Source organism: Aptenodytes forsteri, unplaced genomic scaffold, assembly GCF_000699145.1.
Source record: "Aptenodytes forsteri isolate BGI_AS27 unplaced genomic scaffold, ASM69914v1 Scaffold191, whole genome shotgun sequence".
Taxonomy (NCBI): domain Eukaryota; kingdom Metazoa; phylum Chordata; class Aves; order Sphenisciformes; family Spheniscidae; genus Aptenodytes; species Aptenodytes forsteri.
The window spans coordinates 947769-963075 of NW_008794630.1; the positions used below are offsets into that span (position 1 = coordinate 947769).

At 54.7% G+C, this 15307-nt stretch overlaps 1 protein-coding gene across 1 annotated transcript in view; it reads right to left on the bottom strand.

Annotated features, from left to right (window-relative positions):
• LOC103894098 (Krueppel-like factor 5) overlaps nucleotides 1–15047 on the bottom strand; it is a 26644-nt gene extending 11597 nt beyond the window's left edge. The window contains exon 1 of the mRNA XM_019470520.1: nucleotides 14883–15047. Within this exon, the coding sequence (XP_019326065.1) occupies nucleotides 14883–15047 (165 nt within the window). The remainder of the gene's footprint in view (nucleotides 1–14882) is intronic.
• Between the last annotated feature and the right edge of the window lie 260 nt (nucleotides 15048–15307).

Below are 15307 nucleotides of genomic sequence, written 5' to 3' on the forward strand. Positions count from 1 at the left end.
GGACCACCCCCGGTGTGGGCTTGGCGGGGCGGGAGCCATGTTTGCCCCCCGGGCATGTGCCCTGGCTGCTCCCGGCCCGGCGGGGGGGGACCCCCTCAGCCCCCCGCCCCCGGGGCCATGGCACAGGGGGACGCCGCCCACCTCCCACAGGCTGCCAAACCCGGGCCTCGCGTGCAGAAACGGGGACGGGGGTTCGGAGGCCGCAGGAAGAGCGGGCGAGGGCTCAGCCCGCCCAGCCAGCGCAGGGATGACCTCCATTTTCCTCCTGCCCGGAGGTGGGAGCGGAGCCGGCTGCGCCTTGACATCACCTTCTCTCTGTTCACTAACGGTGATTCTTGGCTGTTTTGGTCTTTCTTTCCTGTTTAACATCCCCTGTCCGGGAGGGGGGGTGGGAGGAGGGACAGAGCAGCCGGCTGCGGGGATGAGCAGGGACTCGGTTCCCAGCTCACCCAGCCTGTCTCTCTTTTTTACATCTTAATTCTCGCCGAGAGGCAGAGCGGGATCTGCCGCGGCATTTGGAGCTTGCCCAAGGAGGACAGCCTCTTGGTGAAGCTGGGCGGCAGCTCAGCCTGGCTGCGAGGTTTGGTGAACTCTGGGCTTCTCGCGGGGAAAGAAAAGATAGCTGAGAAATACAGAGCTTTCCAGAGGAGGCTTTGCGGCATGGCGCAAAGACCTTCAGAGATTTCCAGCCCAGTCAAACCGGTAAGTTCTCCCAGTTCCCACAGGGCTCCCATCTACAAAGGCTACTTCGGGGTAGGCAGAAACGTTCATGCTGTGCCCTGAGAACAGGCTGGAAACCACCGGAGCAGGCATCAAGGGTTGAGCCTGCAACACTCACTCAAGTCACGCATGAGGTTTTTTTCGGTGCAGACCTGGGGCTGTGCCAAGCCCCAGCACCCCCTGCCTGGAATGGGCACCCACCGCGAAGTGCTGTGATAGCCAGGAGACGCCATGCTCAGCTGCATGCCCAGGGCCTCAGGCACAACTCCTCTGCCCAACACCTAACAAGCTCCCCGTGCCACGGGCCATGGCATCTGCAAGAGCAAGGATACGAGAAGCTTTCCCCAGGAAGAGCCTCATCCACGCCACCAGGGCTCGGACGGACCGTGCTTCCCGGTGGAAGTGTGGCAGCACCGCAAGCTAGATCCAGCCCCTCCGAGGTGAAGCTCTCGGCATCACACTGCTGCCAACAGCGGACTTGGGAGAATCCCACCTCCTCAGGTGCAGGAGCAGGTACCCCAGCCACCCCTGGCAGCGGGGTCCCCAGGGACCTTCTCTGCAGCTTGGCTTCACCTAGCCCATTCCTGTGCTTAGCAATCTCCAAGGTGGAAAGACTTTGCCAGGACTTAAATCTCCTTTATCATTCCCCATACACACTAAAGCGTGCTTGCAAATGTCCTGCATGCCTCTCTTCTGCCTCGATTCCCCCCAGCTTTCCACAGAGGGCTGAGGGCTCTTCTCACATCTCTCACCCAGACCCAGACCCTTTCTCCAAGGTCAGCGCCCAAAATAGGCTACAGTCCTCCAGCACCAAGTTAAGGGGAAGAGTTATCTCCAAATCCCAAAACAGTATTTATCTGCGTTCTGTGGGTTCAGTGTCAGCCTGTGCCCCATTCTCATTCCACATCCTTCTCTTGCAGCTGCTGCTGCCTGCTTGCTTCCAGTGTGCCCATTTTCTCCTCCATAACCACTAGGTTCCACCCTAAACTCTACCATTTCTCCAGTTCAACAAGACTGTGGTAAAGCCTTTTCTCGCCCTCCCAGTTTGGGGTCATGCACACATTGTCAGGCTGGTCAGTCAGACCAGCAAGGGTTAGAAACCAGCCCAGGCTTCCCTCTCCCTCACATAAACCCAGCAAAACCAACTCAATGGACTCAGTTTTCCCATTTTGGAGTTGTTCATATTCTGGGAGCTGCATCTAAACGGAGGATGTTCCTTGCGAGACCACGATAGACCACAGAGCCACATGGCCTTGAGAGGACAGGTGCCAAACAGGCTGGAGATGCTGAGAGCTGCCATTCCTGGAGACCCACTGGTCTCCATGTGGTCTTCATGCCTGGAAGCATGAGGAGATGCTTAAACATGAAACCTCCAGGTCAGAGCTACAGGGGTTTTGGGGTTGCAAGCTGTGTCCCATCACCCGCATCAACTGGAAGAAACAGCTTCAGAAGCACCTGCATACTTCAGCCAAGCTCCTACGCAGGTAATGCTTGAGCCTGCAAGTGGTCGTCCAGCTGCTAGATCCCTCATTTTGGGGTCAACCACACCAGGAGACCAAGAAAACCCTCTGCTCTGCCAGCCGTCTGCGTTCCAGACCTGCCACGGTAAGCAGCACAAATACAAAGGAAGCAATTGAGGGCAAACCGGGCCCCACCAGGAGGAAACCCCGTAGATGCTGGGTCTCTGCAGACTCCTCGGCCAGCCCGAGTGCATCCTGGTGGCAGGCTGCAGCCCTGCCTGGGGCGGCTCCGGAGAGGGCAGCTGAGGACACTGCGGTGGGCTCACATGAGACAGCAATGACCTGGAAAGATCAGCCCATCCCTTCCTCCCTGCCTGCCAGCCACAGGCAGGGAATTAACCATTTTCTTGCCTTTTTGAGAAGGACTGAACTTATCACGTAGCCAGGGAGCTCAGTTCATGTCAATGCTGCAAGAGAGATACCTACCGTGACTTGACGGAGAAAGCCTCCAGGGCCTTCTAGCTGAAGAGCCACTAGGTCTTTAGTGGGTTCAGTGGCCCAGTTTCCCCTATAGTCACTAGCAATGACATCATTGCAATCACTGGAGACGAGGATGAATTACAAGGTCTGGAGGCGGGCATGCCCCAGACTCCACCAACTGCATCGGCAAGGGCTCCGGCAGCCGTCACAGGAGTCATAGGTCACTAGCTCAGGCAAAAAGTGAGCAAAGGGGAAATACAGGCAAAGCAGACATCAACAAAACTTCTGTGAGCTTAGAGGTGTCCAAACTGGGATCTTTGGTTTGGCCAGGAAGGGAAAGCCAATAAGAATAGCCTTTCATACAATAAAAGCACTGAACTCCTGTGGTATTTTCTCCTCAAAGTCATAGTATCTATTTCCGACCCCGGAGGAGGGTCTTTTCAACTTGCCAGAGAAAAGAAAGACAAAAAAAAAAACCAAGCAGGAAAAGGAAAGGGGTCAGAACGAGCACTTTGTCCACTCCCGACAAGGCTGTCGGGCACCCGTTTGTGTCACCGGACCAGCAGGACCGTGTTACGCTCAGCGCTGGCACATCCGAACCTGGGACCTGGCAACCGAAATTCCCTGGAGGGCAAGATAACCTCAGCAGCCTCTGAAAGAGCTGTATGTTGTGAAGCACCCAGCACTGTGAAATCATCAAAAAAACAGCCCTGCCAGTTGCTCAATGAAGAAAGCAGACAATGAAGCCCTGCTCCCACCAGCTCTCCCCTGAGTGGATTCTCCTGTGGCTAATAGGCACTGACACCAGTCTCCCCCCTCTACCATCGGCCAATTTTCATAAATCCTGCAGGAACCTCCTGCCTTGGAGACCTCTATCCCTCTTTCAGATTTCGTCAAAGGCAGGGTGAGGCGTTATCAGGACATCGATCAATACACGCAGAGTCCAAGACAAACATTTCTTGGGAGGACGCAGAAAAAAACGGCGCTTGAGCCAACCGTGCCATTTTGCCAGCGATTAACCACGAGCATCGTTAGAAGAGCGCTAGGCACTGCAGGCTGTCGAGGCAGGAGGCGGGACGTGTCTTTCCCATGATTAAACGCTTTCTAATCTGAAGTTGATAAATAACAAACCGCCATAGAAATATCAGATGTTGTCACCACACGGGCAGCAGCAGAGAACAAGGAGAGAAATCAATGTTTGCTAAACAGGCAATGAGCTTGTAAAGTTGGCAGAGGGAGCGGTTGCAGGGGAAAGGGCTCGGGGTGGGGGGCAGTTTCTTCAGTACTTGGCAGCTTCGAGCCCTGCCCCAGCCCCTGCCTGGCTGCAGCCCCCCCAGTCCCGCTCTGCAGTGCTGGGGAGGCATCAAGCCCGCTTCCCCCCTTCCCAGCCGGGTCTCAGGCTCTTGCTCACAGCCAGCCCCAGCCGCAGTGCTGTGCTGGTCACTGATGCCAAGAGTTTTCGGGAGAGGGGTGCAAGCAAAACGCCAGCTTCGCCAGTGCAGGTCAGCCAGCAGCACGACCCTGTGACGTGGGGCTTCAAGGGATGGGGGAACGGCAGGGGACCCGCTCCGGGTGCAAGGGGGTCCCCTCCTCGGGGCGAGGGACCCTCCCCGAGCACAGGCATGCGTGGGACAACGGTTGCGCCTGTTGTCCGGGCCCTGGGATTATGCAGTACAGCCTCTTTCTCATACATGCACCTGCATGAAACTCCAGCCTCCAAGGGAATCAGCAAACAATGGGGAGGATAATCATCAATCAAAAACCATGGCAAGTACCTGGCAGTACCCCTTTAAAGGAACACGTTATAAATAGACTGTATTTATATACAGATTTGGTTCAATATCAGCATTTATTGTCTCCTAGTTAAATATTTACCTGAGTAAATATTTGTTTCTCTGATCATTTGGTTTTGATATTGACCTCGATCGACGTTATTTTCTGTTTGTTCCTCAAGTCTTCTGGAACTCTCTGCAAAACGGGATTAGCAAAGAAACCCCCGGGGTTCTTCCTTTCAAGTACACACAGGGCCAAATGTTTAGCTGCTGTAAATAAGAAAGCAGCATTGCAGGCAGCAGAGCTGAACTCTGTGCTTATGTAGGTGGGTGCTGGGCTGCAGAAGGCCCTGGGTGGACTTCTCTGCTTGCTCTGTCTCAAAGAGGTTAGGAGCAGCTCCAAGAAACTAGTGCTGCCCTCGAAGCATTCAGCTGTGTCTGCATTACACGCAGTGGGGCAAGATTCATCTTCACTACCTTTGGCTGCCTGGAAAGTGAGCATCTAAGCTGAAGTCTCTGTGCAAGCTCTCTGGAGTCCATGGAGAAGGCTGCCAGAGGTGATCTATCCCACCAGCTTTCCATCTTGAAGCTGTCACACTTCTCCACTTGCAAGAGCAGCTCCTGGAGCAGGACAAGGCCACAAAGATAAACCCTTTCTCCAGGTTTCTGCCAGGAGCTCATGCATGGCCTAGGAGCTGAGCCACACTGCCCTGGAGGGTTATTCTGCTACTCTTTTCTGCCTTTGTGTTTGAACTACCCAAGGTAATTATCACCTCTCAGAAACAAGGAATTTCCTTGAGGCCAAGAGTCACCATCAAGGCAGATGTGGGCAGCTGGGAGGTTGGCTGGCCTCTGGCTGAGCCAGTAGGCAGCAACGTTTCCAGCAGACTAGCTGACTCTGTTTGCACCAGCACCTTTCCTCCGACAACTGATAAAGACTCACTCAAAGGCAATCTACCTTGGTTATTTATCACAGAAATCATGCCGCTACAGTCAGCAATCCCAAAGGCCAAAGAAACCAGGAAAAACACCCTCATCCAACTCCAAGGTCAAGTGCCTGGAAGAGGAGCAGCTTGGAGCAGCCAGGCTCCAGCGGGCTTTAAGAGAGCAAGCAGAAACCTTTCAAAAAATAAAGCCATAAATGGACTGAAAAATAACTGGGAGGGTAGACCTTGGAGACACTGAGCTTGGAGAAAGCTCTGGCCCAGCTGCACCATCTCTAGGCCTTACTGAACACAGTGGCCGTTCAGCCCATCTGGCCTTAGGCAGGTCTAGACTGGGGTGGGGGGTCCCAGGTTGACATTAGAGTATCTCCGCACTGGTTTCACCTTTTGCAGACCGACCACGCACAACCTCGGCACTGGATGGAGCCTGAAGGCAGGTGGGGAGACGGGGACAGCCCTCTCTCCTCACCCATTGCTCCCCGCTCTGCCCCTGCAGGAGGGCAGCTCTCTTAAAGGACGTGAGGACTTAAGGGAGTCGTGCCTTCATACACAGCTTTCTATTTCTGAGCTGCTCTTGCTCAGCAAAGGCTGGGGTCGAGCCCATCAAAGCCAACTGGAGGTTTTCCATCAAGCTAAGCGGGCACCCACTGTTGGAGGCAGGGGCCTGAGCGGGGTAGACTTTTGGTGTGAGCTGGTACAGCCATTTGGATGTTTTTTCTGGGAAGATGAAACGATCTAATGTTATTTCAAATCCTGGAAGACCAGGAGGCTTGGAGCTACTTCATGCGTTCCTCCAGTTTATGCATGCATTCAGTCAAAAGTTGAATTTGGATAGCCATGCAGCCCCCCTTCAACTAGAAGCAGACCAACCTGCAGCTCCATTTCTCCTTCTCGGTTGCAGCCTCTGCTGCAGCACACCCTCTCCCCTGAATCTGAGAAGATGGAGGCTCTTAGATGTCACCATTCCCCAGGATGACCTGGACAAATTTATCCACCTGTTTCTAGCTATTGCATGGCCACAGGACACTGGGCTTGTCCTCGAGCCTTCCAGCTCCCCTCTGGTTACACATCCGTGCCGCGGGTCCTGAACCGAGCGTGACATGGGAGAGGCTGTTAGAGCTCATAGGGAGCTTCCCCAGCTGGGTTATGGGTGGGATTCATTCCGCTTCACTCAAACCTTCTAAAAGCTCACACTCATCACCTCGCCTCCTCCGATGAGAAGAAAAGAAGCACATTCCCAGGGCAGGGTCTGACAAAGGCGGAGTGAGTCATTCGCTGCTTGCTCGGGCTTGTGAAGTCCTCCTGGCATTCAGCAAGCGATAAAACAGGCCAAAAAGTCTGTTCTTCCCAGTACAACACGCAAGGCAGACCCAATACCCCATGCACGTCTGGGAAAAGCAAGGTCAAGTTTCACCTGCGGACAGCAAATCCCACCGTCCTTGTGGCCCTCAACTTCCTCGCCAAACCAGTTAGCAAAACAAAACAAAACAAACCCTAAGGCAGGTGAAAACATTGTTTGGGCCAACTTCTTTCTTCCAAGCTTGCACAGCACCTAGCACAGTACAAGGCCAAGAAGATACTGCCAGAATCAGGGACCGAGGGGGACGTTGGAGCAGGTCCGCCTGCTGCCGCCCCTTCTGCCACGCATGCTACCCTATGTATTTCCAAGCTGCTAGGAGGGTCCTTCTGTTAGCCTGAGAGCAGAAAGCCTCCAAGATTTCCCTCGGGATCCATCCCCTTCAGCTTAAACCCTCTCTTTCCACATTTTCCCTGTGTAGAAATGAATTGCCAATTGCTGTTAATTAAGGGAGAATGATTATGGCACAGGCCGATAACAGGCAACTGACAGTTCCCGTGGAGAAGGCACCGAGCCCTGGAGAAGCTCCAGCCAGAGCATTTTGGAGCCTGGGGTTTGCCAGCCCCTGGGAAACGTGAGGGCTGTGACACTCATCGTGTCCCAGGGGTGATGGCAAAGAGTCAGCCAAGCTAATGATTTTGAGTTCTCCCAAACGCACGACGCAGAACCACAGAAACGCCAAATATTGAAAGTTGCTCAGAATGAAGCGTTATGTTCTAAAACAACAGCATTTTGAATGATCAGTTGGGAAGGGGAGATGCTCCTATTTTTCCATTCAGTTTAACAAACTTCGGTCATTTCCACATTTTAGAGAACACCATCAAACCTTCTATTCATTGCGAGAAGGATTTTCATCTGAATATATTCAGCCACCCCTGGGTTCAGCTCCCTGGACTGTCCTTGAGGAGCAGCAAAATGGAAAACGATAATGTTGTACAGGCAGCATTAAAATGATGGGCTGGATTGGTTGTGGGTGAGTAGGTACCCACATATCTCTGCCCTCTCCAGGATGGGTTCAGATTCATGAGACAAATCGCCTTAGATGTGATAGACGTGATAACGGATGGATAATATGCTTTTCTCCTGCAAGTGTTAAGTACCTGTGTTTTCGGACCAGCTGTACTGGGACCATTCTCTTCTCCTGCTTGTACTGGAAATACTACAAAGAGCAAGGTCATTAAATGCATTTTAATACTTGCAAATCCTGTCCTTGGTGGAAACTTGAAGGTCCCCATCACATTAAAAAAAAATTAAAAAATAGTAATTTTCAAAGAATTCTCTAAGCATTTCTGAACTTAATGAAAGATTCTTTGTTTGAGTTTCAATCTGAGCTTGGAAGGGGCTGAACCTCTTTGATGTGGTAAACAGCCCATGGGGGTTTTTTGAGAGTTTTCATGCTAGCTCAAGTTCTGAGAACATCTGAATTGTAAACATTAGTTATCCAATCCCCAAACACCAACTGTACCCTGTGACTCATGTAATTCACCAATGGAGCCCAAGAAAAGCAAATATTCTAATCAAGGGGCTCAGCTAACAAGACGGTCGTAAGTGTGATTATTTGCAGTGGATGGGTTAGATAAAAGAACTCACTGGACCAGGGAACGAGAACAAAATAGCGTAGGTAGCTGACCAAACAGGTTTGAGAGGGGAAAATTCACAGTTGATGATGCACCGGCCAGAAATGCACTACCCTAGACCTTCGTGAGTAATTTCAGATGACTGCGTTTGCTTCCCACAGACCATTCAGGAAGAGCGATAAAGGGAAATCCATTGCATTTATTATGGAGTCGGAGTCCCCTGCTCATTTCCTCCCTTAAATACCTGCCTTTTCAGTGTTAAAAAAAAAAAACAAAAAAACCAACCCAACAACATGCTTTTCTAGCTAATTTGCAACCTCTCCCATGTCGGCAAGTGGAAAACAGGTTCCAGCGAGGGCTGCGCAGGAGGAAAAGGAACAGCACACCTGTAATCTTTTTCTTTCTCAGCACTGTCCCTTTCTCTCGCTCCCCACCTTGCCGAGCTAAACTTCCCCCAGGCAGAACAATCAGCCTTTGTACCACCCAGACAAAGCCATTGTGCTCCAGCGAGCTCAAAGTTCGGCCAAGCTGTTTCATCCTACACCTTGTCTGCTTCCAGCAGCACTTGCATGCGCACCCGCACACACCCAGGGAAGTCTGTGGGTTTGGGGGATTAAGAAAAATAAAATAACAAACACGGTGGGTGAGATCCCCCAAATTTCCCGGTCTTTGGCTCACCGGTAACATCGGTTTTGTCCAAAGCATGCTACGCCCCCCGCTGACTTTGGACCTGCTCCCACAACAGGATCTGATCTGCAATGAGACCACCACCATCACCACCCTGACACAGGGCTGCGGCAGGCAGGCGTCCTGCCGGGGGACTGTCCCTGAGGGTCTTCTTGCAAGAGTAGAGGGACAAATTCAGCCATTCTGGGGACTCTAGCTTAATTCCCTGTGGCCCTGCAGACACCTGCCAGACAGAGAGCCCATCAGACTTGCAAATCTGCGGCCTGGTCCTGAAAGCATCAGGCTTCAGCCGATCCCAAAGCAAAGCAGCCTGAAAGGATCGCTCCCCCCGGCCACGCAGGGCTCAGCTGCACCAGCTGCCAACCCACCACCTTGACTTGTGCTGAGAGGGAACAAGTGAGCCTGTTCCTCCTTGCCCAGCCTTTAACTTGACATCTCTGTATCGCCAATCTGTTTCTGCACACCCCTCGAGCCTGCACAGGCTGCTGGCACCCTTTGAAAATGAATTTTGCACAGCAAAATTCTGCACTTCTGCAGAACGCATAGACATTTTTGAGCCCTTCTGCAAAGCCAGGAGGATCCCAGAGGGCAGAACACCCCGGCCACCCAAGAGGGAGTGAAGAACCGCGACTTCACACTGCCCACAAAAGCACATTACATGGACCGAGCCGCTCAGAAAGAGGAAGAAGGGAGTGAGTCTCTGAATCCTCGGCAGATCACGCCAGCCTGCTCCATTTCCACGCCTGTTTGCACAGTTGTAAATGTGGGATTCTGGCAGAGGCCTGAGCTCAGCTCCTTGCTCAGCTGGTGGAGTAAAGGATGGGTGAGGACTGAAAGCAGCACACGGCTCCTGCCAGTGTTGTGAATCATGGCTTGTCTGACACGTGGCGGTGCGAAGCCCGTGTAGTCCCCTTGCACCGTCACGATCCGGCAGAGATAGGCAGGGGAATACCTTCACATTGCAACACCGCGAGCTCAAAGCCTGTCCTCAAACACGGGCACAGCTTTGAAAACAGGCACTGCCCTGTTGAGCTCGTGTCTGTGGTGTCCCCGTACCTGGGGCCACATTCAGCAGCGTGACCTTCTTCTCCTGAGTGTGCTGGGCACAAGGAGCACCCCGGGAGGGGACACAGTATTTTCAGTCCCCTCTGAGCACCCAAGGAGTGACATTAAACTGCAGAAAGATGCCTGGGCTCAGCTACCCCCAGCCACAACAAGCTGTCAACATCTCATTACAGGCCTAGAGCAAAACTCCAAAGCTACCATCTCCCCTTTCCCCGCAGAAAAGCTGAATTCATTCATTGGATGCAACTCCTGACAGCCCAAGGAAATGAATCACTCCTTGACAGCTGTGCTGTGGACTTCTATGTCTCTTCTGAAAATGAAGTGGAGCAGGACTCCTTCCTGGCCCTGACGCAAACCACATCTTTACGAGCAGGACCCATCACCTTGGTTCCAGCTGGGCTGTGCAAGATGCTGGACCACCAGGGAGCAGGAAAGCCCATCCCTGGTCCAAGAGAGAGCCACCATCTAGTCATCACCCCAGCGCAGCCACATTCATGACAAGGGTGTGGCCAAAGGGGCTCAGACCCATGAGATGCAGGACACAGCGCACACAGCCCCGCAGGGACAGAGCAGGATTGAAACAGCTCCTGCATTGTCCAGAAAGCTGGAGCACACCTAAAAATGCTTGGCCCAGCTTCTCCTGTGATACCAGATGCAAAATCCCTGCCAGAATAAAGTCAGAGGAACACCACGGCACCTGTGTCCACTCCATTGAGAGGTTCTGGGAAATGCGGTTTGCGGTACTGAGGATCTGAAGCGCCAGGAAAAGCTCTCGGGGAACAGCACCATCCTGATACCATCTAACCTGTTCAAGTACCTCCCAGACGCTGGAGCTGTTTTCTTCCTATGCGAGCCCCCCCGCCCAGCCCTCGGGCAGGGCAGAAGGGAGGTGCGCCAAGCACAGGGGTGAGAAACTGCCTGGGGGGTAGGAACTGGGCTTAGAGGACATAAGGGGAGCTGCTTGCTACCGTTTCTCAACTTGCAGCAGCGTAGCCCACCCAAGGAAAGGGAGGCAATGAAGGACGAGCTGGCTTGGGGCTATCCCCAGCCACACCAGGATCTTCCTCGTCACCCATGACAGCCTCTGTCCCCACTGGGTGCTCACTGGCCTCAACACAACTGCCCTTGGGGCTCCTGATACAGGTAGGCAAGGGGTTAAACCAGGGGACAGGCTGTGGTTTTTGTCCACGTCTCTTCTCAGCAGCTTCTTCGCCAGGTCCCGACCTCACTCAACGCTGCTGCAAAACCAAGTGACCCTCTAACATCAGACAGCAGCTCTGAATTCATGGCCGGTATGACCCGTTGAGACAGGCACTGCCTTCCCCAAATCCTCGAGGACAGGCGATTGTACCCAGCAGGCAATGGCAGGGCTGACACCCCCGATAACCCCCATTCTCCCCACCCCTTAATTGCAGCAAACCCAAACATGGAGAGGAGCGCGGGCCACCCCTTCCACCTCACCAGCACCTCGTGCTCCTCACAACTACAGGAAAGCCCATTAGGAGCCAACTCCTGTCCTGCACGTGTTGGGCAGGGAGCAGGGTAAGTGCCATCTCCTTCCCCACCATGCTGGCAACCTTCCTTCTAGAAACATCTCCAGGACGTGGAATCCTGGGTCTGTTCTCACCATCTCACTTTCCATCACCGCAGCTGTCTGGCCAGGGACAGCTCTCACAAGAGAGCAGGGATCAGGCTTGCACCACTGAGGACCACACTTACACCCGAGGGAGACCATGGCATAAAGCCACAGGTGGCTCCAGGAGGCTCGGGAGGGATGGGGTGGCTTAGAGGACTTGGTGGTGGGGTAGCTCATCTACCGTGAGGTCAAGCCCAGCCCAGAGGGACACAGTCACCCTCCTGACAAGCAGCAGATGATCCCAGGAGGGTTCCCCAGCCGCAGGTAACAACAAGGTGCCCGGGAGCTGCTTTGGCTCGTCAGACCTGGAGAGCAAAGGGCAGCAAGGTGGGAGCAGCAGATGAGCCCCGGTGCTCCCCCAGCCCCCTTGCTCATCGGGGGGTGCCTGACAGCCACACAAAGGGAACGTCTCCTCCTCTTCTGAAATGCTTCCCTGGACATGCCTTGCTTTTGGTTTCATTTATAATTCTTTTTTACCTTCCTTCTAGCATCGGCCTCTTGAGATTTAAAAGGGGAAAATTCTGTTTCTGGCCGACCTGACTCAAATCAGAAAGGAAAAGTGCTTTTCTCTCACAAGCCCTTTCCTCTCCTCTTTTCTCTTTCTGTTTGTTTTTTAATTTGGGGCAGGGCAGCTGGAAAGGCAGAGAAAAGGGAAAAACTAATCGTAAACTCCACAAAGGATCTATTTCCACCTGACTCGGATCGAATAAAATTTTCAACAGCAAATAGCTCCCACCTTCCACTCTTGTTTGAAAAGCGATTTGTGGAGGGGGGGGGGCACTTTGCAACCAGCAAGATAAAGAGATTAACTGTGAGTTTGCTCCTTTCTTTGCCGGAGATCAGCGAGACAGAAGTTGGGAGAGCTGGAGCAGCGGGAAATGCCCTGTGGGCGATAGCCAGTGCTGGAGCTCTGACAGGTCACAGCCTTTTCCATAAGTCTTGTCAAACTGCTCTGATAAACACCCTCCCGGAGCAAAGGGTTTCCCAGACGCGCAGCCATCCAGCTTTTCCACCCTCCAGCTACGGCAGCTTCTTCAGCATCTCTTCTATGACCACAGCCTTTGGCATTCGTTAAGAGAAAGGGGGCCAACACACGGAAAACTCCTCCCCAGGAGATGTGGGGTCCAGCCCTGGGCTGTCAGGGTTTTGCCACCCATAACGCTTCACCCTGGGTGGGTTTGCAAAGAAGTCCCGACGTGGCTGTTGGGGACTGGGCAGGTGATGCACGGAGCACGGGTGAGCTGGTGCTCAGCTCCAGCCCTGCAGTTTTCCAGCCTCCATCCCAGGGACCCCATTGTCCATAAAGGGACACGGGATGGTCTTACGGCAAAGGGATGACATCTCTGATCGGCCACCCCCGAGGCCCGCCCTCGGCTGCCTCCACCCCGGAGCAAACCGGTGGTGGGGTGGCATTGCCCCAGGGACCAAACCGGGGTGAGAAACCCCTCTTGCCTTTGAAGGGCAGCAAGGATGGTGTCGTGGGATGAAGGTGTTTCCAACCGTGGGTGGGGTTTGCATCCCCACGTCCCCCACGAGGAGGATGAGAGGTGGCACGGGGCTGGCCAAAGCCAGGAGGCACCGCTGCCCATCCGCCCCCCCATGGCCATGGCCAAGGTGTGAGGCGAGCACCAGCCCCTCTGCCTAATCCCACCCGGCAGCCGGGGTTACGAAGGGGGAGAGAAAGCAAACCTTGCCCTCCCCCCCAGAGCAAACAGGGAGCTGCCGCCCTTTCGCACCGGGGACGGGCCCCAGAGATAACCCACACCTTTCTGAAGAGCCACCACCCGACCCTCTGACTTCAGATAACCCACCCAAACCCGGCGCGGAGGGGCAGGGGCTCCGACAGCCCTGGGGTTATGGGGAGAGGCGCCGAACTGGGACCACCGCAGGGGAAGGAGGAGGGTGCTGCATGGCCCTCTCCCCCCCATTTTGACCCCCACGTCCACGACCACCGCTCAATGGCCGCTGTGGATGCCGGATTGCCAGGGCGCCATATGAAAATACGGCAATGGGGACGCTGCCTTCATCTCGCCACCTCCCTCTGAAGGACGGAGCCCCAAAACTGGCCCTTGGGGCATCAGTGATGCCGGGAGAGGGGAAGTGGGCAGCGGAGACACAGCCCCAACCCCTGCCCCGTGCTGAACTGTAGCCACCCACCACGGGGATGCCCTCCCGGGGTCCTCAGAGGAACGGCGGCCGGGGCGACTGGGTCCCTGCGGGGCGGCCGTGGAGCGAGGGGTTGGAGCCGCCCTCCCGCCCCAATCAAAATGGCGCTGGGGACACGGGGCGCGGGGTTAATCATTAGCCGCTGGTGGTGCCGGGCACCCCACACCCCAGCTCGTCCCATTCCTCCGGGGGGGAAAAGGGGCCAAAGCAGCGGCAGCGGGGTGGGGGCAGGCCTGGCTCACTCCCTTTCCCATCCGGAAAAGCAGCTGAAGGCTCTTCATGGTGGGACGAGGGGTCCATCACCCAAAACACCAGTGGGGAGCCTTGCCCCTTTGCCTGGGATGTACAGCAGGGCTTGAACATACTTCTGCCATGGCCCAGGACAGGGGTGGACGTGCAAGAGGGGTGGGAGTGCAAAAGGGGCGCGCGTGCAGCAAAGCCCCAAAGCTGCTTATCCGGGTCTTTATCTCCAGCACGCGCAGGGGGGGGGACGCCGACAGGGAATTTCAAGGAGCATTCCTTCCCCACCATGGCGGCAGAAAAAATAAATATAATAAAATAAAACGGAAAATTACCTCCCCTTTTCCCCCCCCATCACGCACAGACACAGCGATCCTGTTGCCCACGTCTTTCCCAGCGAGCCAGCAGCGGCGCAGAGCCCCTCGGACCCCCTCACCTGCTGGCACCAGGGGAGAGGGACCGAGCCCCAGCTGCGGGGAGCGAGCAAAACCCAGGCTCTCCTCCAAAACGGGCGACAGGGCGTTTCGAAGAAAGGCAGGAGGGGAAAAAAAAAAAAAAAAAATGAAACCAAACACGCCCAAGAGAAAATCCGGCGGAGGGGGAAGCACGAGCATACAAAGCAACAGAGGTGTTTTAGCAAAGAGCGGAAAAACAAAGCAGAATTAAGTCAAAATCCACGCTTGTGTTTGCAGGAGGCATTAGCAGCCTCCGTGCACCTGAGCGGGCGAAGCTGGCCCCTTCCCGCTGCCCCACAGCAAACCGCCGGCCTCCCCCTCACCCGCGCCAGGTCAGGCGGTTTTTCCAGGGGCCGGGCGGGGGGTTTGATGTCCTCAAAGACGGGGGCGTCTTCGCCGGGTTCCCCCGACATGGTGACGGGCTTCAGCGGCGTAAATGCCAAGGCGTCCTCGGGGAACGGGGTGCGCAGCACCAGCCCGCTGCTCATTCCTCCCACGCCCCTCGCACCCACTCCCCCGGGGGGAAAACAAATCTTACTTAAAAATAATATTAAAAAAAGGAAAAAAAAAAAAAGGTGGGGGGGGAAAGGAAGGGGAGGAGAAAGGCAAAAAAAAACCTGAAGGCAGAGGCGAGCCAGAGCGAGTTGCTAATCCTGGGAGGCCAGGTGCCGGGTTGCGGGAAGGCTTTACCTGGGCTGCGGGAGGAGGAACGCCAACCTGGAAGCGGCGGCGAGGCCGTGGCGGGGCA